Source organism: Ovis canadensis, chromosome 11 (genome assembly GCF_042477335.2).
Source record: "Ovis canadensis isolate MfBH-ARS-UI-01 breed Bighorn chromosome 11, ARS-UI_OviCan_v2, whole genome shotgun sequence".
Classification (NCBI taxonomy): domain Eukaryota; kingdom Metazoa; phylum Chordata; class Mammalia; order Artiodactyla; family Bovidae; genus Ovis; species Ovis canadensis.
The window spans coordinates 16,123,247-16,148,003 of record NC_091255.1 but is presented as its reverse complement, the minus strand read 5'-3'; the positions used below and the strand labels follow the sequence as shown (position 1 = coordinate 16,148,003).

At 44.1% G+C, this 24,757-nt stretch overlaps 1 protein-coding gene across 2 annotated transcripts; it reads left to right on the top strand.

The window, feature by feature from the left end:
• The first annotated feature begins 462 nt into the window (after nucleotides 1–462).
• Nucleotides 463–21,983, top strand: COIL (coilin). Of its 2 annotated transcripts, XM_069602542.1 has the most exons (7): nucleotides 463–776; nucleotides 11,860–12,970; nucleotides 13,089–13,175; nucleotides 13,659–13,706; nucleotides 16,634–16,703; nucleotides 19,665–19,753; nucleotides 21,030–21,983. In XM_069602542.1, exons 1-7 carry the CDS (start codon nucleotides 532–534, stop codon nucleotides 21,093–21,095), a joined length of 1,716 nt encoding a protein of 571 aa, XP_069458643.1. In that variant the 5' UTR covers nucleotides 463–531; the 3' UTR covers nucleotides 21,096–21,983. The 2 variants fall into 2 exon arrangements, 1 of the variants encoding a protein (XP_069458643.1); XR_011259686.1 differs by lacking the exon at nucleotides 16,634–16,703 and having other exon boundaries at nucleotides 495–776.
• Nucleotides 21,984–24,757: the final 2,774 nt, after the last annotated feature.

The following is a 24,757-nucleotide window of genomic DNA, read 5'->3' as shown; positions in this document are numbered from 1 at the left end:
AGGTCCAAAATTGATGGCGAGCTCTGTCTTATTTAGTAATATTCATTCAAAAGATTCAGATTAAAAACACACACACACGGCTGCATTTATTCACAGCTATATTGCCATGCCCATTTTATTTTTCCTGTTTAATAATTATGTGACAAAGTGTGTGGTGTTTCATGCTATTTTGATGAACCATGTCCCACTAGAAATGATAACAACTCAATCCGGAATAGATTGTGTTATTTTACGTATATGAGCAAATATCTTAGAAAAAGAGCACTGCTGAGCAGGGTTTGTCTAGACAGTTGACTGAACGCGGACCGTACCTAGCGCGCAGGAGAAAAGGTGTAAACGCCTATCTGCTGTCCTCTGCCGGCGCGCTGTCCTGAATGGAACCCGCTCCGCGCCGCGGTGCCCTCACAACGTTCCGTCGCAGCCGCTCCCACCAATAGGGGGCACACGCTCGTAGGCTGCCGGGGGCGGGCCCCGAGCACGCCTCTCGGTCGCCCGGTCGAGTCTCTCGGCTTCCGTTGCGCATCGAGCAAGATGGCAGCCTCCGAGACGGTTAGGCTACGGCTTCAATTCGATTACCCGCCGCCCGGCGCCCCGCACTGCACGTCTTTCTGGCTTCTCATCGACCTGAACGGATGCCGCGTCGTCACGGACCTCATCAGCCTGATCCGCCAGCGCTTCGGCTTCAGTTCCGGGGCCCTCCTGGGCCTCTACTTGGAGGGGGCGCTCCTGCCCCCCGCCGAGAGCGCGCGCCTGGTACGAGACAACGACTGCCTCAGGTGCGCGGGCGGCGCGGCGCGGGGGGCGGGCGCGCCTGCGCACACGCCGGGGCGCCGCCGGCGCGGAGGCCGCGCGGCCGGCTGCGCGGGGGGCGGCGAGCGGCCTGCCGGGAGCCCGGGGGCCTCCGGCCGCCCCGTGGGGCGCGGGGGCCCGGCCGCGGACAAGCCCCGGCCCGCTGTCTGGGCGGGGCCCGCGTCCCGTCCAGCCTCGGCGTCCCGTCCAGCCTCGGTTTGCCGAGCGCTTGCTCAGCCGCGCCCCGTCGTTAGGTGCGCGGCGCGGGCCTGCCTCGGGCTCGGCCTTGCCCCGGCGGCTCGCGGGCCCCAGCGGGCGCCCAACAGGCGTGGCTTCGTCACCAGGTGCGGTCTCCCCGGCCTCGGAGCGCCTGCCGGACCGCCTGGCGGCCCAGTTCTCTGTCTCACTTGGGTTCGGTTAAATAGGTGTTTGTAACCTTTTGGCTTTGACTTGGGAAACCAAAGTTGTAAATACGCTTTTGGAAACTTAAAAAAAAAGAGACAGACAGACACTGATATGAGTGTGAAGGTGCAGTCTTGTGTAAATTGCTCACGTGTGGCTCATATGTCTCAGTAAAATGGTAAGACAGTCGTTTTGTTGCAGGAAGGGGGACCCCTTCCAGGGCCCGAAACTGGGCTCTTGTCTAACAGTAGGAAATGAATTGTTGGAGGAGACACCTGCGCTGACCAGGCAAGAGTTTTTATTGAGAAAGGGCACCCGGTGGAGAGCAGTAGGGTAAGGGAACCCAGGAGAACAGCTCTGTCTCATGGCTTGCAGGCTCAGGTTTAATGGTAATGGGATTAGTTTCTGGGTTGTCCTTAGCCAATCATTCTGACTCAGAGCCCTTCCTGGTGGTGCAGCCTTGTTCAGCGAAGACGGATACCAGAGAGAAGGATTCTGGGAGGTGGGTAGACAGGTGGTGTCTCCTTTTGACCTTTCCCAGACTCTTCTGGTTCAGTTCAGTCGCTCAGTCGTGTCCGACTCTTTGCGACCCCATGAATCGCAGCACGCCAGGCCTCCCTGTCCATCACCAACTCCCGCAGTTCACCCAAACTCATGTCCATCGAGTCCATGATGCCATCCAGCCATCTCATCCTCTGTCGTCCCCTTCTCCTCCTGCCCCCAAACCCTCCCAGCATGAGGGTCTTTTCCAGTGAGTCAACTCTTCGCATGAGGTGGCCAAAGTACTGGAGTTTCAGCTTCAGCGTCAATCCTTCCAATGAACACCCAGGACTGATCTCCTTCAGAATGGACTGGTTGGATCTCCTTGGAGTCCAAGGGACCCTCAAGAGCCTTCTCCAACATCACAGTTCAAAAGCATCAATTTTTTGGCGCTCAGCTTCCTTCACAGTCCAACTCTCACAGCCATACATGACCACAGGAAAAACCATAGCCTTAACTAGACGGACCTTTGTTGCCAAAGTAATATCTCTGCTTTTGAATATGCTATCTAGGATGGTCATAACTTTTCTTCCAAGGAGTAAGTGTCTTTTAATTTCATGGCTGCAGTCACCATCTGCAGTGATTTTGGAGCCCAAAAATAATAAAGTCTGACACTGTTTCCCCATCTATTTCCCATGAAGTGATGGGACCAGATGCCATGATCTTCGTTTTCTGAATGTTGAGCTTTAAGCCAATTTTTCCACTCTCCTCTTTCACGTTCATCAAGAGGCTTATTAGTTCCCTGTTCCTTACCAGGACCTCCTGTCCTAAAACAACTCATGCAGATGGTTATTATGGTGCCTGGCCAGGGTGGGCAGTTTCAATCAGTGTGCTTCCCCTAACAGTTTCAGTTCAAATTCATATATTGGAGTGATTTATTTAGGGCTTCTTTTTTTTAAAATTTTAGATTTATTTATTTTAAAGTGGAGGATGATTGCTTTACAATATCGTGTTGGTTTCTGCCAAATATCAACATGAATCAACAATAGGTATGCCTCTGTCCCCTCCCTCTTGAATCCCCCTCCCACCTCACTCGCATCTTACCCCTCTAGGTTGTTACAGAGCCCCAGTTTGAGTTCCTTGCCATACAGCAAATTCCCCCTGGCTGTCTGTAGTGTGTATGTTTCCATGTTCCTCTCTCCATGCCTCCCATCTTCTCCTTCTTCCCCCACCCCACGTGTGCGTAAGTCTGTTCTCTATATCTCTGTCTCCATTGCTGCCCTGCAAATAGGTTCATCAGTACCATCTTTGTAGATTCCATGTATTTGCGTTCATATATATTTGTCTCTGTCTGTCTGACTTACTTCACTCTGTATAATAGGCTCCAGTTCATCCGCCTCTTTAGAGCTGACTCAGATGCGTTCCTTTCTATGGCTGAGTAACAGCCCCTTGTGTGTCTGTAGATGAAATCTAGGTTGCTTCCGTGTCCTTGCTGTTGTAAATAGTACTGCAGCCAATATCAGGATACATGTGTGTTTTTCAGTTTTGGTTTCCTCAGGGTTTATGCCTAGTGATGGGATTGCTGGGTCATAGGGTGGTTTTATTCCTAGTTTTTAAAGGACTCTCCATACCATCTTCCATAGTGGCTGTATCAGTTTATATTCCCACCAGCAGTGCAAGAGGTTTCTCTCTTCTCCACACCCTGTCCAGCATTTATTGTTTGTAGATATTTTGATGACGGCCATTCTGACCAGTGTGAGGTGATATCTCATTATAGTTTTGATTAGCATTTCTCTAATAATGAGTGATGTTGAGCATCTTTTTATGTGTGTGTTAGCCATCTGTGAGGCTTCTTTGGAGAGATGTCTGCTTAGGTCTTTTGCCCACTTTTTGATTGGGTTGTTTGTTTTTCTGGTATTGAGTTGTATGAGCTGCTTGTGTATTTTAGAAATTAATCCTTTGTCTGTTGTTTCAGTTGCTCTTATTTTCTCCCATTCTCAGCGTTGAGTGTTCACCTTGTTTGTAGTTTCCTTTGCTGTGCAAACACTTTTAAGTTTAATTGGGTCCCATTTGTTTATTTTTGTTTTCCTTTCCATTACTCCAGGAGGTTGGTCATATCGGATCTTGCTGTGATATATGTCATTGAATATTCTCCCTATGTTTTCCTCTAAGAGTTTTATAGTTTCTGGTCTGAAACGTTTAGGTTTCTAATCCATTTTGAGTTTATCTTTGTGTATGGTGTTTTAGGAAGTATTGTAATTTCATTCTTTTACATGTAGTTGTCCAGTTTTCCCAGCAGCACTTATTGAAAAGACTATCTTTGCCCCATTGTGTATTCTTGCCTCTTTTGTCAAAAACAGGGTACCCATAGGTGCATGGGTTTGTTCTGGGCTTTCTGTCTTGTTCCATTGGTCTATAGTCCTGTTTTTGTGCCAGTTCCACACTGTCTTGATGACTGTAGATTTGTAGTGTAGTCTGAAGTCAGGAAGGTTGATTCCTCCAGCTCCATTCTTCTTTCTCAAGTTTGGTCATTTGGGAGCGTTTGTGTTTCCATATGAACTGTGCGATTTTTTCGTTCTCGTTCTGTGAAAACGCCGCTTGTAGTTTGGTAGGGACAGCACTGGATCTGTAGGTTGCATTTGGCGGTGCAGTCACTTTCCCAATAGTGACTCTTCTAGTCTAGGGACATGGAGCGTCTCTCCATCTGCCTGCGTCATCTGTGATTCCTTTCATCAGTGTCTTCCAGTGTTCTTTTGTCTCCTTAGGTAGGTATATTCCTAGGTATTTTATTATTTTTGTTGCAGTAGTAAATGGAACTGATTCCTTAATTTCTCTTTCTGATCTTTCACTGTTATAATATAGGAATGCAAGTGATTTCTGTGTATTAATTTTGTATGTACAAAATCAAGGCCTCTTTTTAAAAGCTTCATTTACAGTGAAAAAAAAAAATAGAGCTGTGAACCAGGCTACTTCCTTCTGCTTGCTGAATGTTGAATATTCTTTTTCCCAGAGTATGTCAGATTCATATGATTTTTTAATAGCATCAGGGAATTTAATTTGGAACAGTTGCTGTATCTTTGAGTGCATGTATGTATCTTTCTGCCTTTCTTATAAAAGCAGGAACACTATGATTTACTAATAACGTTTAGCTATTTCCAATGACAATTTGAAATAGTCCAGGTTTCAAAAAAAGTTGTTTTCCTTTTTTATTCATTCTATTCTTTCTGCAATTCAGGGACTATTTATTATAAATATTGCATCCTGTCCTGTTATGCTTACTTTCTGATCTCTCTCCTGCTTCATGAATTAATAACTTGCTGATAGCTAATTGCAGTTGTACTTCATTTAATCATCTGAAAATTAAACTCTTTATAATGAAGTTAGCAATGTCAAAAGCAAACTATGAAAGCTGTTATAGGAAATAAATACAGCACCGATGGCAGGCAGACTTCTTCCTAAACACCAGATGCACAGTCGCGTATGTCAAAAATATCTCGGCAGCTGGCTTCAGTGGTGAATGGGGCGGACCGTAGGAAAAAGTTGAATTTGGAAAAGTCCTGTATGTTTTTGCGACTTCATGTCCCCAGTCATTTGCTTGTCTTCCTCAGACTCACTTTTCTTCAGAGCTACAGAAGAACACAATCTCTTTTCTCCACGGTACCTAATATTTTTGGAGTAGAGCAAAATAGTTTTGTGTTTCTGTATACTATCTTCTTGTGCCATGTGGACTGGGTCGTTATTCCACGTTTTGCTGCTAAGTGCAAAAAGGAGAAAGGAGAAATCATGATGGAACCCAAATGATCAGGGAATTCAGCAGTAACTGAAGGGGAGGTAGGGAAATGTTGGATGGCCCTGTATAGTTGTGGAGACAGAAGCAATACTAACTTGGCGAATAGATGAGTGTGACCAGCAGAAGGGCTTTGTTGGGATTGCCAGGAGTGCTTAGAGAATTCTCACGAGGGAACGTGGAGCCTGGTTGTGGGAATCCTGAGAAATTAACCCTGGAGGCTCAAGAGCATCTCTACACTTGTCTGGCGCGGTCGCTTCCTCACAGCCCCTTCGTTTGAACCCCCAGAAGCTGACTGCTGTGCCCCCAGGCTGCTGACAGTGGCCTCCTGAAGACGGTCTCCATCCCCCCTGGGAAGAGGATGCACTCCCGTTTGCCTGGAGCCCCGTTAGTCTGCGAGGGCCACTCTGATGAAATACCACAGGCTTAAGCAACCGGAAGGTCTCTCTCACTATTATGGAGCCTGAAAATCTAAGATTAAGATGTTGGCAAGTTTCGGTTTTTACTGAGGCCTCTGTCCTTGGCTCGTGGGTATCTCTCTCACTGTGTCTTCACATGACCTTTTCTCTGTTGTCACAAAAAGGCGCGTGACTGATGTTTCCTTATGTGTCCAAACTCTCTCTCTCATCAGGACACCAGTCACAGTGGACTAGGGCCCACTCTAACGGCCTTACCTTAATTTTATTACCTCTTCAAAGGCTCGTCTCTAAATACAGTCACATTAGAGTACTCTGGGTTAGGGCTTCGTAGAAGAATTTTAAGGGGACACAATTTAGCCTACTACACTCCCTGAAGGGAGCTTCACAGGGGCCTGCCGGCGGCCCCTGGCTTGGAGAGCGACCAGGTGAGGTGAGAGCTCTCCGTTGAAGAGTCATTCTGTGAGAAAGTGCCTGCTCTCCTCGGTCACTCTTTGACCCTGTGACATTTGATGCTTATTATTAAATACAGAACATTAGAGACGAGTTCTCATCTCATGGTGCTGTGATCAGTAGCTCCTTGGATGGCCAGCCAAGCCCTCTGACATGTCTGTGAGGCTGGCAGTGAGCATGAAGAAGACAGTGTTTGAGCCAGACTGAGAGCAGTCCGGTTTCCGGAAATCTTGGATGCCAGAGAAGGTCCTTGCCATTAAGGCTGCTGCTCCTTGTGCAGCTCTGGGTCTCTTGATGCTAAATCTCATTTTGTGGCATGCCGATGGTTTGAGGAATATAGAATGCCAGGCGCGCCTCTCTGTCATATCGAGGAGCATGCTTGTCTAATGCCCTTGGGTTTTCCCTGTACATACTGCTGTGGTGAATATTCTTCAGTATCTTTGTGTACGTGAGCAGTGACTCAGTAAGATCATTCCTAGAAGGGGTACTACTTGGTCAAATGTTAAAATCTGATAAGTACTGTCAGGTTGGCCTCCAGAAAAGTTGTACAGGTCTGTATTTATGCCAAGAGTGTGTGGGTTACCTTTGTTCAATATTGTGTGACAGGTAAGAGTGACGGAGAGCAGAATGATGAAGAGATCAGGGTCTGAATTCAGAGCTCTGGATTCGAATTTTGGCTCTGTGGCTCATTAACTGTGTGCCCTTGCTCAGACAACTTACTTCTCTGTAGGTGGTGATGCGGGGGACACATGGGGCCCCAAGAGATTGCAGATTCCTGCTTACACCCACTTTTTTGAATTTCACCTCCATTTGATGGGACAAGTTCATTAAAAACCCACCAACTCCTGTCCTCAGAAGACATTCATTTTATTAATACATTCATTGTATTAATAAAAATTGGAACTAACATTTGGATAGCTCTTGCTCGTAGCCCAGCACTGCTCTAAACATATATGGTAGCTCATTTGAGTACTATATTATTACCCTGATTTTCACAGATGAGATAAGTTGAAATAATGATACTTTAAACTTTTAGCCAAAGGCAGAAGAAGATTTGAATTCAGTCACTTTGGCCTTGGCAGGCAATGACTAGGGGGAGTGGGGAGGTGTCAGGCAGTACAAATGATCATGTCTTCTCTATTTCTATATGATAGAATCCTCAAAGTGAACTTGCAGATTTAAAGCGACTACCTTACATTTTAATACATTTTACCCAGTTTGCCCTGCAAAGAGTTTGAGTGAACAGGGAGTCTTAAAAATTTCTTGGAATTAGACAGGTAAACTATACAGGCCGTCTGCCTTCACTGCTCATTGTACAGGTCGCTCACTGTTCTTTGTAAAAGGACAGCTTCATTCACTTTTGTTTGTGAGCAGACGGTTACATTTGTTGTCTGTGATCCAAGTGGAGAAATGAATAGCATTGCCAGAGAAGCGTCCACCACCGGGCAAGTGAGCCGTTTCTCGTTCCCTGGTTGGCACTGAGCTTCTCAGCCTTAGTATGTTCCAAACTGGAATTGTCTTCAGCAGCCACAGATGGCGAGGCTGCAGCAGTCACAGGTCGAGCACCCGCAGACCCTTGGTCTTGAGAACGCGTGAGGTGTCGCTCAAGCTGCTCTGGAAGGCTCCTCTGAAAGCCGGGGTCCTGCCCGCAGTGGGTGCAGCGCGTGCGGCGTTCCAGTGAGCTAATGAGCCGCAGTGACTGAACAGAAAGTCTGACATCTGTGTCCTTTTCATTCACTTACTTATTTTAATTGGAGGGTAGTTGCAGTATTATGATGGTTTTGGCCATACATCAGTTTGAATCGGCCACAGGTATATGGAACACGTGTCTCATACATGTGTTCCCCCTCCACCTTGAACCCCCCCTCCCACTTCCCTCCTCACCCTATCCCTCTAGGTTGTCCCAAAGCACCGGCTTTGCGTGCCCTTCTTCATGCATTGGACTTGCACTGGGCATCTATTTTACATACGGCAATATGCATGGTTCAGTGCTATTCCCTCAAATCATCCCACCCTCTCCTCCTCCCGCTGAGTCCAAAAGTCTGCTCTTTACCTCTGTGTCTCCGTGCTGCCCTGCATGTAGGATCACTGGTACCATCTTCCTAAATTCCATAATATGCGTTAATATACAGTATTTGTCTTTCTCTTTCTGACTGACTTCACTCTGAATAATAGGCTCCAAGTTCATCCACTTCATTTGAACTGACTCAAATGTGTTCCTTTTTATAGCTGAGTAATATTCCACTGTGGTATGTATGACAGGTTCCTTATCCACTCGTCTGCCAGTGGACATCTAGGCTGTTTCCATGTCCTGGCTATTGTAAACAGTGCTGCGATGAACATTGGGGTACACGTGTCTCTTTCAATTCTGGTTTCCTCGGGTTGTATCCTCAGCAGTGGGATTGCTGGGTTGTATGGCAGTTGTATTCCCAGTTTGTTTGTTTTTTTTTAAGGAATCTCTACACTGTTCACCATAGTGGCTGTACCAGTTTGCATTCCCACCAATGATGTAAGAGCGTTCCCTTTTCTCTATACCCTCTCCAGCATTTATTGTGTATAGACTTTTTGATGATGCTCATTCTGACCGGTCTGAGATGATACCTCATTGTGGTTTTGATTTGCATTTCTCTAATAATGAGTGATGTTGAGCATCTTTTCATGTATTTGTTAGCCATCTGTGTGTCTTCTTTGGAGAAATGTCTGTTTTGGTCTTTTGCCCACTTTTTGGTTGGGTTGTTGGTTTTTCTGGTATTGAGCTGCATGTATATTTTGGAGATTAATTCTTTGTCAGTTGTTTCGTTTTCTGTTATTTTCTCCCACTCTGAGGTCTGTCTTTTCACCTTGCTTATAGTTTCTTTCGTTGTGCAAAAGCTTTTAAGTTCAGCTGGGTCCCATGTGTTTATTTTTTTCTTTCCATTACTCCAGGAGGTGGGTCATGTAGCATCTTGCTGTGATTTATGTCACAGAGTGTTCTGCCTATGTTTTCCTGTAAGAGTTTTATAGTTTCTGGTCTTACATTTAGGTCCTTAATCCATTTTTAGTTTATTTTTGTGTATGGTGTTAGAAAGTGTCCCCATTCCATTCGTTTACATGTAGTTGACCACTTTTCCCAGCACCACTTGTTGAAGAGATTGTCTTTTCTCCGTGATATTTTTTTTGCCTCCTTTGTCAAAGATAAGGTGTCCATAGGTGTGTGGATTTCCTGCATCTATTTTCAAAGTGTGATGAGAAGTTTGGTACTCATCAGCATCTCAGAACTGAAGCCCGAATCATTGCATCGCTACACGTGAAAACAAACTGATGAAAGAGGTTACGGAAAGTTCCGTACCCTGCAGTTCCTCACTAGTTCTTAGATTCGCAGTGTCCCAGACTGGCTTTTGCCAGCTTGAGGGTTACTTCCTTGCTCCTAGGTGCCGACATCCACAGCTGAGGACAGCAGGTAATGAGTTTTTATTATGGAAGTCCCTGCTATTTCAGAGTTTTATTTCTCTCTGTGTCCTCCTTCTGGCATCAATAGCTTTTATTTTATCTTTATGTGTATGTGTCTGTATATTTGTGTATCCTGAAGGGTAACTGAGGATTTTTTTCAACTACCACATTGAGATAAATCCATAGGATTAATGTACCTTCAAAAATTTAAGAATGCCTATAATCTGTTTTATTACTCACTGGTTGTACTTTATTTTCAAATCTGATTGTCGGCTTGTTCCCTGGTCACTAAAAGTACTTGGTGAAAGGTACACCTGGATGTAAATATGTTGCAAGAATAATGTTTGTTTTTAGCAGGCGTTTTTAAACACCCACTGCGTGCTTGACATTGGTGACGCTCACTCAGGTCTCTGTCACTCTGGCTTTGCATATTAGAATTAACTGTCGCCAGTCCATGGAGGAACAGAATTCCTTTACTACAGTGAAGTGCTGTTGGATGAACTGGGTATTGGAGTTCTCCAGAGAAACAGAAAGAATTCGAGCTGACACAGACGTGGCTGTAGCTGTAGATGTAGAAATGAGGTTTTCAATAAGGACTTGGCTCATGAGATTATGGAGACTGAGGAGTCCCAAGATTGCAGTTGGCAATCTGGAGACCCGGGAAAGCTGATGATAAACTTCCAGCCCAAGTGCAAAGGCCTGAGAACCAGGAGAGCTGATGGTATATTTCAGTCTGATTCCTAGTCTAAATGAAGAGAAGTTCTTCTGATGTCCCAGCTCAAAGGTAGGCAGGGGGTGGGAATTCCCTCTTGCTCAGCCTTTTAGTCTGAGTCTCATTCACACTGGGACGTCTGCTCACAAAGGTGGGCTTCCCAGTGGCACTAGTGGTGAAGAATCCGCCTCCCATTGCAGGAGACTAAGAGATGGGAGTTTGATCCCTGGGTTGGGAAGATCCCCTGGAGGAGGGCACAGCAACCCATTCCAGTATTCTTGCTTGGAGAATCCCAGGGACATGGCTGCCTGGTGGGCTACAGTCCACAGGGTCACGAAGAGTTGGACACGACTGAAGCGGCTTAGCAGACACGCCTGGTCACAAAGGCAGTCAGTCTATTTAGTGTACAAATTCAGATGTTAATCGCATTCTGAAACACGCCCACAGACACACCCAGAACAATGTTTAACCGACTATCTGGGTACCCCAGGGCCTGGTCAGATGGAAAGTGAAAGTCAGTCATGTCTGACTCTTTGCGACCCCATGGACTATGTATAGTTCATGTAGTTCTCCAGGCCAGAATACTGGAGTGGGCAGCCGTTCCCTTTTCCAGCAGATCTTTCCAACCCAGGGATCGAACCCAGTTCTCCCACACTGCAGGTGGATTCTTTACCAGCTGAGCCAAGAGGGAACCCCAGGAATACTGGAGTGGGTAGCCTGTCCCTTCTCTAGGGGATCTTCCTGACCCAGGAATTGAACCGGGGTCTCCTGCATTGCAGGCAGATTCTTTACCAACTGAGCTCTCAGGGAAGCCAGGTTGACAACATGAAATTAATAATCACCAAATGTTATAGAATTTTATAATGGCTGTCAGTACAGTTTAAAACATGTTCAGTGTTTTCCTAAATTCAAACAAAATAAAAATGAAATCTGATTTTAAAAAATAGCTCACAACTAAAAGCAAAATGGGTAATCAGCATTGTCACCATTTAGGGTAGGCACATAACATAGTGGAAAGGTTGTGAACTTTGGAATTAGAGAAACAAGCTTGAGTTACATTTCCGTGACTTACTGGCTGTGGGTCCTGGGCAGTTAATTGTATGAACTGTAATTTTGTGATCAGTTTTAAAATGAAAAGAAACCTACTTCACGATGGTGTTTAGGTGAAAAAAAAATCTGATTTTAGGATGCAGTAGATGATCAGTAAATAAAACTGGTTGTTTGAAAGTTGACCATAAGTGACGCTATAGATCATTTTGTTAAAGAGAGTCTTTTATCTTGAAGTGATTTGACCTTTTTTTCATTGCCTGATGTAATCATGTTAGCGTATAACTATGCCCTGGAGACATGCTTATGAATTACTAAAGCTTTCTCTCTTGTTCTTTTAACAGAGTTAAATTAGAAGAGAGAGGAATTGCTGAGAGTCCTGTAACAGTTAGTAATGGGGATAGTACTCGTTTATTACCTAGAAAAGCAAAGAAGCGGGCATTTAAGTTGGACGAAGATGAAGAAACTGAACTGGATTACAGAAATTCAAAGAAGCTTTGGAAGAGGCATGAGAACAATAACAGTGAGAAGACCTTGGATTTAGAACCGAAAGCCGCCACAGACCAGAGTGTGAGTAAAAAAAACAAGAGGAAAAACAAAGCCACGTGTGATGCAGTGGAGGTTGATGATGGAGAGACTGAAAAAAAATCGCCAAAGAAGAAGGAGAAACGTGAATATAAAAAACATGCCAAGACTCCCAAGTCTTCTAAAGCACAGTCTGTGAAAGAGTGGACCCTCCAGAAGTGCAGCCCTAAAGCTCTTCCTGCTAGAAACAGCCTTGTGAAAGCCAACAGGAAAGGTGGCATGGTCGTCCGTACAAAAGACAGTCCCGATTCCTCCTCGGAGTCTGAGTCTTACCACGAATCAACCAGTGATGGCCTCAGCAACGTCATCTTGGAGGTCAGACACTCCTCAGAGAAAATCTCGACGGACGTGTCAAAGGACGGATCCTCCGTGAAAACCACAGCTGCAAACAAAGTGGCTCCAAAAACTGGTTTTACCTCTGTCCCTGTCAAGGGCAAGACCTCCAGAACATCGTCTTCCAGTTCAGACTCGAGTTCAGAGTCAGACGATCAATGCGTGATGCCAAAAAGGACCCCCGAGTGTACTGCGGAGTTCTTAAAGACTGTAGGCCTCTTTGTAGGAAGAAATTGTCCAGGGCCATCATCACAGGCTCCAAACGCCTCTGGATGGAAGCAGTCGGACCCAAACAGTGGCGGTCGGACCCAAACAGTCCTCTGCCCTCCTCCCAATGTGACTCTCCCCGCCAGTTTGGGAAGAGGCTGGGGTAGAGGAGAGGACCTTCTTTCCTGGAAGGGAGCGAGGGGGCGGGGTATGCGGGGCAGAGGTCGAGGACGAGGGCATGCTGTTCCCTATGTTTTAAATAGAAACGCCGACTATCAGAAGCAACAGCAGTTGAATGAAATGGTAACAAACTCATCTACCATCATCCAGGTAAGTACTGCTGTGAGCGCATGTCTTCCCGTTCCCTCGTGCTGTGTGTCTGGAGCAGATGTCGGGGTTCACATTTTCTCACCAGTAACACAGTCTGGTGACTCATACTGTTTTTCAGAACCCCATGGAGACACACAGGAAGGACTACAGTCTCCTACCACTGTTAGCAGCCGCCCCTCAAGTCGGAGAGAAGATCGCATTCAAGGTATGTATTTAAAAACAACAGCAGTTAGCAGCAAAAGAGTTCATTCCTCGTCCCGGTAAACTTAGTCATTAGCACATTAGGTTATATTTGTACCTATAAGTTAATGTAATTTATGTTAATAAAATTTAATGGATTATTAAACTAACTTATTTATAAAAACTCTTCCTGAATCATATCTTTCATGTTCTCTTGCCATGTGGTAGGTGCCCAGTAATTCTTTTCTGAGTGAATAAAAATAGCTCAGCCTGATGTCTGGAACACAGCAAGTGCTCAATAAAAAAAGGCTCTACATGTCACCTCCAAACCTCCCAAAACCCCCCAAAGAACCTTTCCTACTTGAACCCCTGTTTTGCTACAGGCTCTTGGTAGGGCTTCCTGAGTGGTGGAGTAAGCACCCGAACACGGCATGTTTTGTTTTCTTAGGAGTAAGGAAAAGGAAACACGGGGTATCTGTATTTGTGAGTTTTTTTCCTTCTTTTTTAGCTTTTGGAACTAACATCCAATTACTCTCCTGATGTCTCTGACTACAAGGTAAGGGTCTTTATTTACAAATAATCAAATGTCAGTACATTAAAGAAGCTAAAGTCATGTTTAATACTGCTAAATAACAGATTTTTATGGAGTAAACAGTGCTGTAAAGTAGAAAATAAAAATATTATCAAAATGTAAACTTTTTAATGATATCAGTTTGAAGTCTCTCCGTGTTATAATACCTAGGAGGAATATAGAGTGAGAATGACAAATTTTTTTTTTACTCAGTTTTTTCTAATCAGCTTAGATACACAGAGTTATTTGAATATCCCTCCCCATGATCCTCATCTTTGAAAGGAAATAAAATAGCTCTCAGTCAAAGGGCTTCCCAGATGGCTCAGTGGTAAAGAATCTATCTGCCGGCGTAGGAGATGCAGGTGATATGGGTTCAATCCCTGGGTCGGGAAGATCCCCTGGAGTAGGAGATGGAAATCCACTCCAGTATTCTTGCCTGGAGAATCCCGTGGACAGTGGAGCCTGCTGCGTGAGCACGCATGCACAGACTCAGCCAGAAAATTTGATTATTTTCGGCATGGGAATCTATTTCATATATTTATGATTTCCTATTGGTTCAGTCAGTTCCGTCGCTCAGTCGTGTCTGACTCTGCAGTCCCATGGACTGCAGTATGCCAGGCTTCCCTGTCCATCATCAACTCCTGGAGCTTGCTCAGACTCATGTCCCATGAGTTGGTGATGCCATCCAACCATCTCATACCCCTTCTTGTCCCCTTCTGCCTTTAATCTTTCCCAGCATCAGGGTCTTTTCCAATGAGTCAGCTCTTTGTATCAGGTGGCCAAAGTATTGGAGTTGCAGCTTCAGCATCAGTCCTTCCAATAAATATTCAGGACTGGTTTCCTTTAGGACGGATTGGTTTGATCTTGCAGTCCAAGGGACTCTCAAGAGTCTTCTTGAACAGCGCAGTTCAAAAGCATCAATTCTTTGGCACTCAGCTTTCTTTACAGTCTAACTCTCATATCCATACATGACTACTGGAAAAACCACAGCTTTGACTAGATGGACCTTTGTTGGCAAAGTAATGTCTCTGCTTTTTAATATGCTGTATAGGTTGGTCATAGCTTTTCTTCCAAGGTGTAAGCGTCTTTTAATTTCATGGCTGCAATCACCATCTGCAGTGATTTTGGAGCCCCCCCAAATAAAGTCTGACACTGTTTCCACTGTTTCCCCATCTATTTCCCATGAAGTGATGGGACCAGATGCCATGATCTTTGTTTTCTGAATGTTGAGTTTAAGCCAACTTCTTCACTCTCCTCTTTCACTTTCATCAGGAGGCTCTTTAGTTCCTTTTCACTTTCCATAAGGGTGGTGTCATCTGCATATGTGAGGTTGTTGATATTTCTCCCGGCAATCTTAATTCCAGCCGTGCTTCAGCCAGCCTGGCGTTCCTATTGGTTACTATGATCTAATATGGTTTCTTTTGCCTTACCAGTTAACCACAGGTAATTCACAAATATTATCCGTGGAATTTCCTCATTTAATATTTGTGTGGGACTTCATACTGGCATATGAACTTCATCACAGTTCAGTAAAAGTGTGACTCAGTAGGACTATAGAATTACATGTTTTCTTCCCTTTCTTACCCATTCAAAATTGTGTTAAAATCTTGTTAAAATGCATACTTTCTTATTTTGATGTGAGATTCAGAATGTGAGCCCATTTTTAAAGGAAATAATTGATATGCTAACATAGTGGTATAGATAAGGCACAACAATGAATTAATCTGAGTTGATACCTTGGAAGTCTTTTAAAATCTTGGTAAGAATCTTTGTTCAAAAGCAGGCTAGAAGAAGAATCAGTTCATGAAGAAATTTGGTTGGTTAGTTCTGGGTGTTTGGTGTATTTCCATCTTTTCATCTTAGTCCCTTAATATAGGTGACCACATAACTTACCATCTACATCAGAACACTTGCAAATGAAAAGGATTACTACTGTATTGATAATTTATACTGAAGGGAAGCATAAATGGACCTGTCTTGGGGAGACCAGGATGTTTTTCACCCTACTACAGATGATTAATTTAATTCTGCAGTATGTGAGGAAATGGAAATAAACATAGAATTTATATGTCCCACAAGCTGTATCAATCATTGATTATAGATGATGTAGATTTTTAAAAAATATTACTTTATTTTACTTTATAATACTGTATTCGTTTTGCCATACATCAACATGATATAGATTTTTTAAATGCATATTAAATAGATGTTGGTCATTAGAGTTATTATTTTGGAAAGCTGTTTGCTACTTTGTTTCCAGTATTTTTAGGACTTTTCTGAAGTTACTTTCCAAACCATTTCAAGAGTGAACATCAGTGTTACTGTTTTGCTTTGATGTCAAATGCTGTTATCCACCTAGATCATTAGCTTTATTCATTAAGCTTGTCTTTAAAAGTCAAAGCTATCTTCAAAGAATGTAGTCTCCCCAACCCCCAACCCTGTCTAATATCTATCCATGGGACTTTAATTTATGGAGGTGACGAGCGATAACACAGCAGAGTCAGTGCTACTGAAGAGAGGAATTTATTAGTTACATTTCCCAAGAGAAAGGAGATGCCACGCCAGGCAGGCCTCCAGGCGCCAGCGTCTGGCTGTGGCCGGGAGGCAGGGCAAGGGTGAGCAGCTTCCGTCCGGGCCTCCTCGGGGTTGCAGGGCCGGCTAGTTTGGGTGACTAGAGGCTGTGGGCTCTGGGGCTGTTCCTAGCCGTGTGGAGCCTGCACCAGCGATAATTTAAACCAGAGAAATGGGGCTTGCTGTGGGAGTCATGTTTCAGATACATGTCGACTCATTTTAAAAAATTTTGTTGAAATGAAATTCACAGAAAACTCACCATCTTAACTATTTCTAAGTGGTTTTAGTACATTCATCCTATTTCACATGGTGATTTTTGACTTGGACTTTTATTTTGAAAGGAAGGAAGAATATTAAGCCATAACCCGGAGACCCAGCAAGTAGACATAGAAATTCTTTCATCCTTACCTGGTGAGTCTTCTAGAAAGATATTTGAAAGCGTAGGCTCTTCACGTCCGCACGGGCTTGTGAACAGCTTCTAGCTCAGGCGCCGCCGTCCTCCTTGGCCGCCGTGGCTACGGGGCCCTCTGCTGCCTCTGTCCGCGCGCAGGGCCTGGGGGTGGGCCGCCCTGCGCTTCCGCTAGTGCGGTTGCTGTCTGCTGAGAGCTGTTGGCGTTGTTCCCCAAACTGTTAGACACGTTGTTCTTATTACTGTAACCATGTAATTTCATAAAATTACATCAATTAATGAAAATTGATGGCAAAAAAAGTTATGTCTATGAGACCTAAATTGAATGATAACTCAGGATCGTTGCTGAAAATTTTGCTTTTGAATTATATGTGATGGGTTAGCTATAAGAGTTTGGGAGGAATTTGATAAAAATGTGAGAAGATTCTGCACTTAAATTGTGTTGCTAGTTTTATATTCTTGCATCCACTTGAAAGACAAAAATCAAAAAACCTCGGGACTTTTCCTGGTGGTCCAGTGGTTAAGACTCCATGCTCCCAGTGCAGAGGGTGTGGGTTTGATCCCTGGTGGGAAACTAAGATCCTCCATGCTGCGTGGCATAACCAGAAAATAAAACCAAACAAAACCCCTCAAAACTCAAAACCTGGAAATTGCATATATGCATTAGGGATAAAGTTTATAAAAGAAAGACAGCTCCAGTCAGTGACTCATAAGACCTACTAGCTCTGTTTGAAAAGGCTGGCAAATGAACATACTTCTCTGTGTTAAATCAAAATAAAAATTCTGAAATAGATAAGTGTAGCCACACTCTCATGCATTATTTTAAATGGTTCCCTGCTTTATGCCTGAATCACCCCACCCATTTTTGGTTCTGAAACCCTGGAATAACAGGGCTTTTATTGTGTATGGCTTAACTTGGGTTGTGTTTGCAGGGGTCCCTGCCCAGAGATTAGAGGCGATCCCTTTTTCTTTAGCAGACTAAGGAATTAATTTTCTGTTCATGTTTAAATAAGATAGTAAAAGAGTCAAGACTGTAGTATGCAGGAATCATTCAAAAAGATTTTTCAGGGGATTCCCTGGTGGTCCAGTGGTTAGGATCTGACGCTTTCTCTGCTGGGGCTCAGGTTCAATCCCTGGTTGGGGAACTAAGATCCTGCAAGGTGTGAGGGCACCCAGAAAAAACATAAACAAAAAACCTTACACTGGTTTTCCAGCTCTCTTCTGATTAGATTTCATTTGAAGAAATCCTCCTTAGGAATGTTGGACAGAGGTTTGTCTGTGGTCAAATTCTGTGGACACAGCCTGGTCACTTCTTGTCAGGTGATTGACACTGATGATATCCAATTAGAACTTTTCTTTTTGGGAGCATCAAGAAGCACCTGATCTGTTTTGTAGCAGAAATACAGGTAGTCCTCACTTTGCATAGTTCTAATATACATGAATTCAAGTTACCATGGTTTTGTTAAATAGAACCAGTCTCCAGTGTCCTTGGTATATTAACTCTCCTTTTTAAAAGTATTTGTTTCTTTCTTTGACTGCACTAGGTCTGAGTTGTAGATCTCCCGTTGTAGCGTGTGGGTTCTAGTTCCCTGACCAGGGCTCACACCTGGGCCCCCTGCATTGCGAGCGTGGAGTCTTAGCCACTGGACCACCAGGGAGGCCCCTGTTAGCTGTGAGTGAGTGTGTGAAGTACTGCCAGCTCTCCAGCCCACACAGACCACTGCACAGTAGCAGGTGCCCATTATGGTCAGGGACTAGTCACCCTGCTTCTTTCAGAGTGTTTTGGCGCTGGCCGCGGTGCATCTGTTACTCAGTTCCCACACCGTAGCACAGGGTATGGTTGTGGTGCCTCCTTGTCTCAGTCATAAACCCACGTGTCGCTTTACAAAAGTGGATAATTGAATAGGGACTTGGCCAACAGCAGTGAAGGAGTGACAAAGAAACAGAAAGGGATAGCCCTAAAAGTCACATCCACACTGAATTTAAGTGAGCTCGTAGAAGAAGGAGCTCACTGTGGAAATGCTGGCTTTGCGCTTCCTGTGCACTTCTTGACATCAGCGAGGAGAGCGGTCATGATGAAAGGAATAAGGATGTCCTAGGAATTACATCAGCAAAAAACTGAGCAAAACTGAGAGAAAGAAACTCTCAGATCTATTTCATAACGTTAAAAACTCAAAGGATATCTTGCTGAAAGTGGACTCAAACGGAAAGGAGTGTGGCGGCTGTGCCAGGCGTGGGCAAGGTCCTCGCTCTGCACTGTGGCTGGATGGCAAGGGGGCGAGCGCTGTCCAAACCACCTGGGTGTGTGTGGACACAGAACAGTCACGGTTCTGTCACTGATTCTCATTGTTTCTGTTTTAAGTTGGGTCAGTGTCCTACATAAATGGCAGTTTTACTGTGTTTTCATTTCCCTATACAGTAAAGGTTTGAATGTTTTGACAAAACATTTTAACCGTGAGACAGTCATCAGTTTCCCCATTGATTAAGATTGTTTTGCATGATTTCAGCTTGTGTGGTCATTTCTAGAGCCCCACCCTACCATGTAAAATGAGGACTGCTGTGTTACCAGGGAAGCATGTACAATGTCTGCGGACACAGCAAGATATAAGAATTTTGCAGAATTCACGTTGCCTTCTCTTGTTGAAACAAACCGGTTCTGGGGGTGTTGGGGATTATCTTGTGGTTACACACTCTTTTCTGGGATTGCTAGTGTATCAGCTCACTTCTTTTCTGGGAAGGGCGGATTGTCACTGGGGAGTGCCTGAGAAGCCCCTGTCTGTTGGCACAGGCTTCAGAGCATCTCCTGTCACTGAGCACTCTATGCTTTCCTCTGTGCACCAGCCTCCACATCAACGGGCAGTTTGTTTGTGGTGGTTTTTCTAATGATACGAATTCCCTGTAGAGGAACTTTTTCACTACTGGGAAATGACTTATTGTCTCTCCTTCCTACCGTCTGGTTTCAGCCATGAAAGAACCTGGGAAATTTGATTTGGTTTATCACAACGAAAATGGAGCTGAGGTAGTGGAGTACGCTGTGACGCAGGAAAAGAGGGTAGGCGTGCTTCTCTTCTGGGATTGCGTGGTCGTCCATTCGCTTGACTGGCTGCTGGCGGTCTGGAGGGTGACACGCTGCGGCTTCCTGCACTGCTTGCATAAAATCAGAGAGGATCCCGGCCTTGCGGGGCGGGGGGGGGTGGGGGTGGGGGGGAGGCGGGGATCTCCAGAAGTCTCCACTGTGTCTCCTTACAGTCACTACTACCTCCCAAGAGTTACCGTGATTCTGACGTAGAACAGTGCAGATACTTTTGAAGAATGACACAGTGATGAATCTGTCTTCTGATTTTAAGTCCTTAAATTGCCATTTTAGGAAGTATATGGTTTAGAGCTTTGTTGGCAGCCAGACTTCCAGAGATGCTGGAATGGCTGCCTCGTTAGAGTATGGTAGCATTGAAGTGAATAGAATTTATATTTAAGAAACCGCTTCTTAAGGTGTTTATATTTGAAATGTTATGATATTATTCTGAAGTTTTACTATTGCACAGTCACGTTTTATCTGAAATGTAAACTTGTGGAAACCCTAACCAGACTGTATGTTTTGCTTTGTCTTTAGGATAGATGACACTCAGGGATTTACTCCAAAAGCACATTTTTAGGATCTGTGGTAGGCTCTGCAGATTTGGCCCCGTATCCTGTACTTCTTTATTTGCAATATATGCAGTCCCACTTTTTTGTTGAAATGTATTCTTGGAAACTACACTGGAAAATTAAATGTTGGAGGCTTTCCTCTTGGAGGGAGGCCTTATTAAACTGAGGCCTGAAGTAGGGCCTGTAATTACGTTTTTGGACACTAGATGGCTCTCATTATTCATCCACATGGCCTTCGTTAGCTTTGCTTTCTCTTGGTAAAATGCGAAATAGCTCCTCTGTTTTTAGGCAGCACAGGAAAAGAACCATAGAGCTGCATGAAAGGGCATGGGCAATCTAGTGATAACCCTCTGGGCCGTATCTGCCTCCCAAGAAGTCTGCAGACTGCTTGTCCATAGAGACTGGTTGGGCAAATCCTTCTGACCCCTTGGTAACCAGCTGGTACCACCCAGCCCCAGCCCATGCTCTAAATCAAAGGAAGATGAAATATATTTAATATAAAATTTAGCTGTGTTCTAGGTAAACAAGGCCTTCTACCCTAGTTGAACTGAATTTACTGGGACTCAAATTACCTCCAGTCCTCAAGCATTCTTCACAAATGGAAATTGAAGTTTTTAACTGACTAAAATTCATATGACCTCAAAATGACGTCTCTAAACTGAATATTTTCTGTTTTTCCTCAGATAACCGTTTTTTGGAGAGAGTTGATTGATCCAAGATTGATTATCGAATCTCCGAGTAACACATAAAGTGTGGAGCTTCCCCGAGTTTGACCTCTCCACCTCGTGGTTTATAAATGTCTTATTTGTGAAAGTGACTATAACCTGAACGGTTTTTTTTTTAAAGAAGATTTGTGAGCTGTATGCATTTTCGGTTATCTTCCATTTGCTGCATAGGAAAAAGTCTACCTCACCATTTAAAAGCACATGGGTGTTGCTTTTGTAGATCTTTTTTTCTCCCCAGGCTTAATCTTAGTAACAGAATTTACAACATGACATTCCTTCAGGCATCGTTTATAAAACAATACGTACGGTTTCTTCTCTTTTTTATTTTTTTCAACCATCAAGTAGCTTATCGTCAGTAGGAGTTTGTAATACCAAATACAGAAAGTGCTGTATATCTTGTCTCAGTAAGTTTTATTAAGTAACGTTTTAAAACATGAAAGCATGTTACTTGACTTAATTTTTTAAAATTTAAGTTGTTCCATTCAACGTGGAACATCTTATACATTTCAAGTGTTTATACTTGTGATTGTCAGCAGTTAACCAGTAGCTGGGTTTGTTACAGGCAATGAGTTAAGGAATCCTTTCACACTTTTCTCAACTTTTAAGGATTCTCAGGGCCTGTGGAGAGCAGTGAAAATAAGTCTGTGTGCTTGGGGAAGAACTAGGGCTCTACTTGAGGGGGAGGATTCACTGTGAGCTCAGGCCAGGGTGACCCGCCCAGCCACTCGATCCCGGGCGCCTGGCTAAGTGTGCTGTGCTGGAGTGAGGGTCTTGAACAGAAACTTCCTTTTCTGTTATTATTCAACACAAAGCTAAAAAAGGCTGAAATATATACTGTGAAAATTGTTTTAACAAAACATCAGACCCCTCCTTTGGCTTTGCAGATTTTTAAATAAAATCATATTGAACTAAGCTTCTGTGCTGAGTCATCATGTTCGAGTTTTGCAGATCGCCACCTTGTTTTATAGTGATGCAGAAGATTAAAATTCTCTGTGACAAGAAGGTCTGCCTTGACTAAAGACTGTGATGTCGCAAGGCTTAGTTCAGTGGAGTTCATTAGCTCTGGGAGCAACTGGATCAAAGGAAATGTTGTCTGCCTCTAAGTTGCATGACATTGATGTGCATCAGAATTGGTATTTACTGATTTTTAGACAAGAAACATGACTCCAGAAAGAGAGAGATTAACGTGAACGATGCCATCCTGGTATTGGGGTCCTGGTGTGAGCATGCTTTCTTTCCAGGCTTGGAAAACAAGATAAATAGTAAAGGCCAACGCGTGCTTGAAAACAGTGCTCAGCACCACTATCATCAGGGAGACCAAAACCACAGCGAGACATCACCTCACACCTGTTAGGGTGGCTCTTACCAGAAAGACAAGAAATAATCGCTGTTGGAGAGGGCATGGAGAAAAGGAAACCCCTGTGCGCCATTGGTGGGAATGTAGATTTGCTATGGAGAACAGTATGGAGGCGCCCCCCGATGTTTTTTTAAATTAAGAATAAAAGTATCATATGATCCAGCAATTTCACTTCTGGGTATTTACCCGAAGAAAACAAAAACACTGACTTAAAAAGATTGCTGTATTCCCATATTCATTGCAACATCATTTACAGTAGTCAAGCTATGGAGTCATTGATATCCATGGATGGGTGAAGAACGGATGAACGGATGAAGTGGTGTGTGTGTGTATACATAGTCAGCCATAATGGCACCCACTCCAGTGCTCTCGCCTGGAAAATCCCATGGACGGAGGAGCCTGGTAGGCTGCAGTCCATGGGGTTGCGAAGAGTTGGACACGACTGAGTGACTTCACTTTGACTTTTCACTGTCATGCATTGGAGAAGGAAATGGCAACCCACTCCAGTGCTCTTGCCTGGAGAATCCCAGGGACGGGGGAGCCTGGTGGGCTGCTGTCTATGGGGTCGCACAGAGTTGGACGTGACTGAAGCGGCTTAGCAGCAGCAGCAGCAGCAGCATAAGAATCAGATCTTGCCTTTGTGATAATATGGATGGATCTTGAGGGCATTATGCTAAATGACTTAAATCAGACAAAGACACATACTATATGATCTCACCTATCGAATTTCGAAACGGATACAAAGAACAGATTGGTGGTTGTCAGTGGCATGGGCTGAAGGTGGGCAAAATGGTAAAGAAGGTCAGAAGTATAAACTTCAAGTTATGAAATAAGTCCTGGGGGTACAATATACACTATGGTATAGATAATAATACTGTATTGCATACTGCATTTGAAAGTTGTTCAGACAGTAGATCTTATAGGTTCTCATCACAAGAAAAAAATGTTGCTGTCTGGTGACTAGACTTTTTCTGGTGCAATGTATGTAAGTATTGAATATATTATACTCCTGAAACTAATGTTATGTGCCAACTAGACCTCAGTTTAAAAATAAAAAAGACCTCAGGATGTCTTTTCTTTGGATTATAATTAGTTCACGAGTCATCTTGTCCTCTATGGTGGTGGTTTTCTAAGTGAATAGCAGTCCACCAGAGTCATGGTATCAATGTAGGGGGTCATTACCTGCAGTTTGGAAAATAGGATAGAGAAATAGTGTACCACATTCAGTAAATTTCAGTTTGCTTTATGAAAGAAACAATTTGCATATAGCCAAGTGTGCATCATGTACAGCTGTAATTGCCACACGTGGAAACTGTAAACAATTATTCTAGGAGTGAGAGAGGAGAGGTGAAAACAGGCAAAGCTTCCATGCTGAGGACCGAATCTGCCTCACTGCCCCTTGGCTGGTGGTCCAGAAGCACAGTGGTGTGATTTTTAATCTTTACTGGCTTAGTTGCATCGTGAGGAGTCTTCCCCGCAGTATTCGGACTCTAGCGGCAGCACGGGGGCTCCGGAGTACACAGGCTCAGTACTTGGGGCGTTTGGGCTCAGTTGCTCTGCGGCATGCGGGATCTTAGTTCCCCGATAGGGGTCGGACCCACACCCTCTGCATTGCAAAGTAGACTCTCTACCATTGCTCTAGCAGGGAAGTCCCAGAAGCGCAGTTCTTGATGCTAGTCAGTATTATTCTAGGATTATTCTCTGGGCTCAAATAGGAACTCAGCTAACTCTTGTCAATTCGGTATTGAAGAACTTGCCAAAGACCACCCAACAGAAGACGGAGAGCCTAGTGTCATTCCAGAGCAGGATGACGGCCGTCCCTAAAGCGGCTCCGTCTTGGCCTGAGTGCTCGCTCCCCTGCTGCCTTTATCCTTGGGAGCGCATTTGAATCTTCTGGCTAATTGCCTTTCTGGCCCCACGACCCAGTTTTGTCCATCTTCAGGCTGTCCACTTACCATTAAGTTAATTAAGTTCTCTTTTTAAAAAATCAAATTTTTATATATATTTTCGGTTTGGATTAAAATTTTTTTAAAGAAAACAGCTTTATTGAGGTATAACTTATATACCAAAACTGCACATCTTTAATGTGTTCAATTTGATGAGTTTAGACATGCACACAATTCTGAAACCATCACTACAATCAAGGTAATAAGTATCTGTCACCACAGATTCATGTTGTACGGCAGAAGCCAACACAACATTGTAAAGCAATTATCCTCCAATTAAAAATGTTAAAAAAATATCACTGCCAAAAGTTTCCCATTCCCCTTTGTTTGGTTTTGTTTTTGTAAGAACACGGCATAAGGCCTACCCTCTTAACACAGTTTTT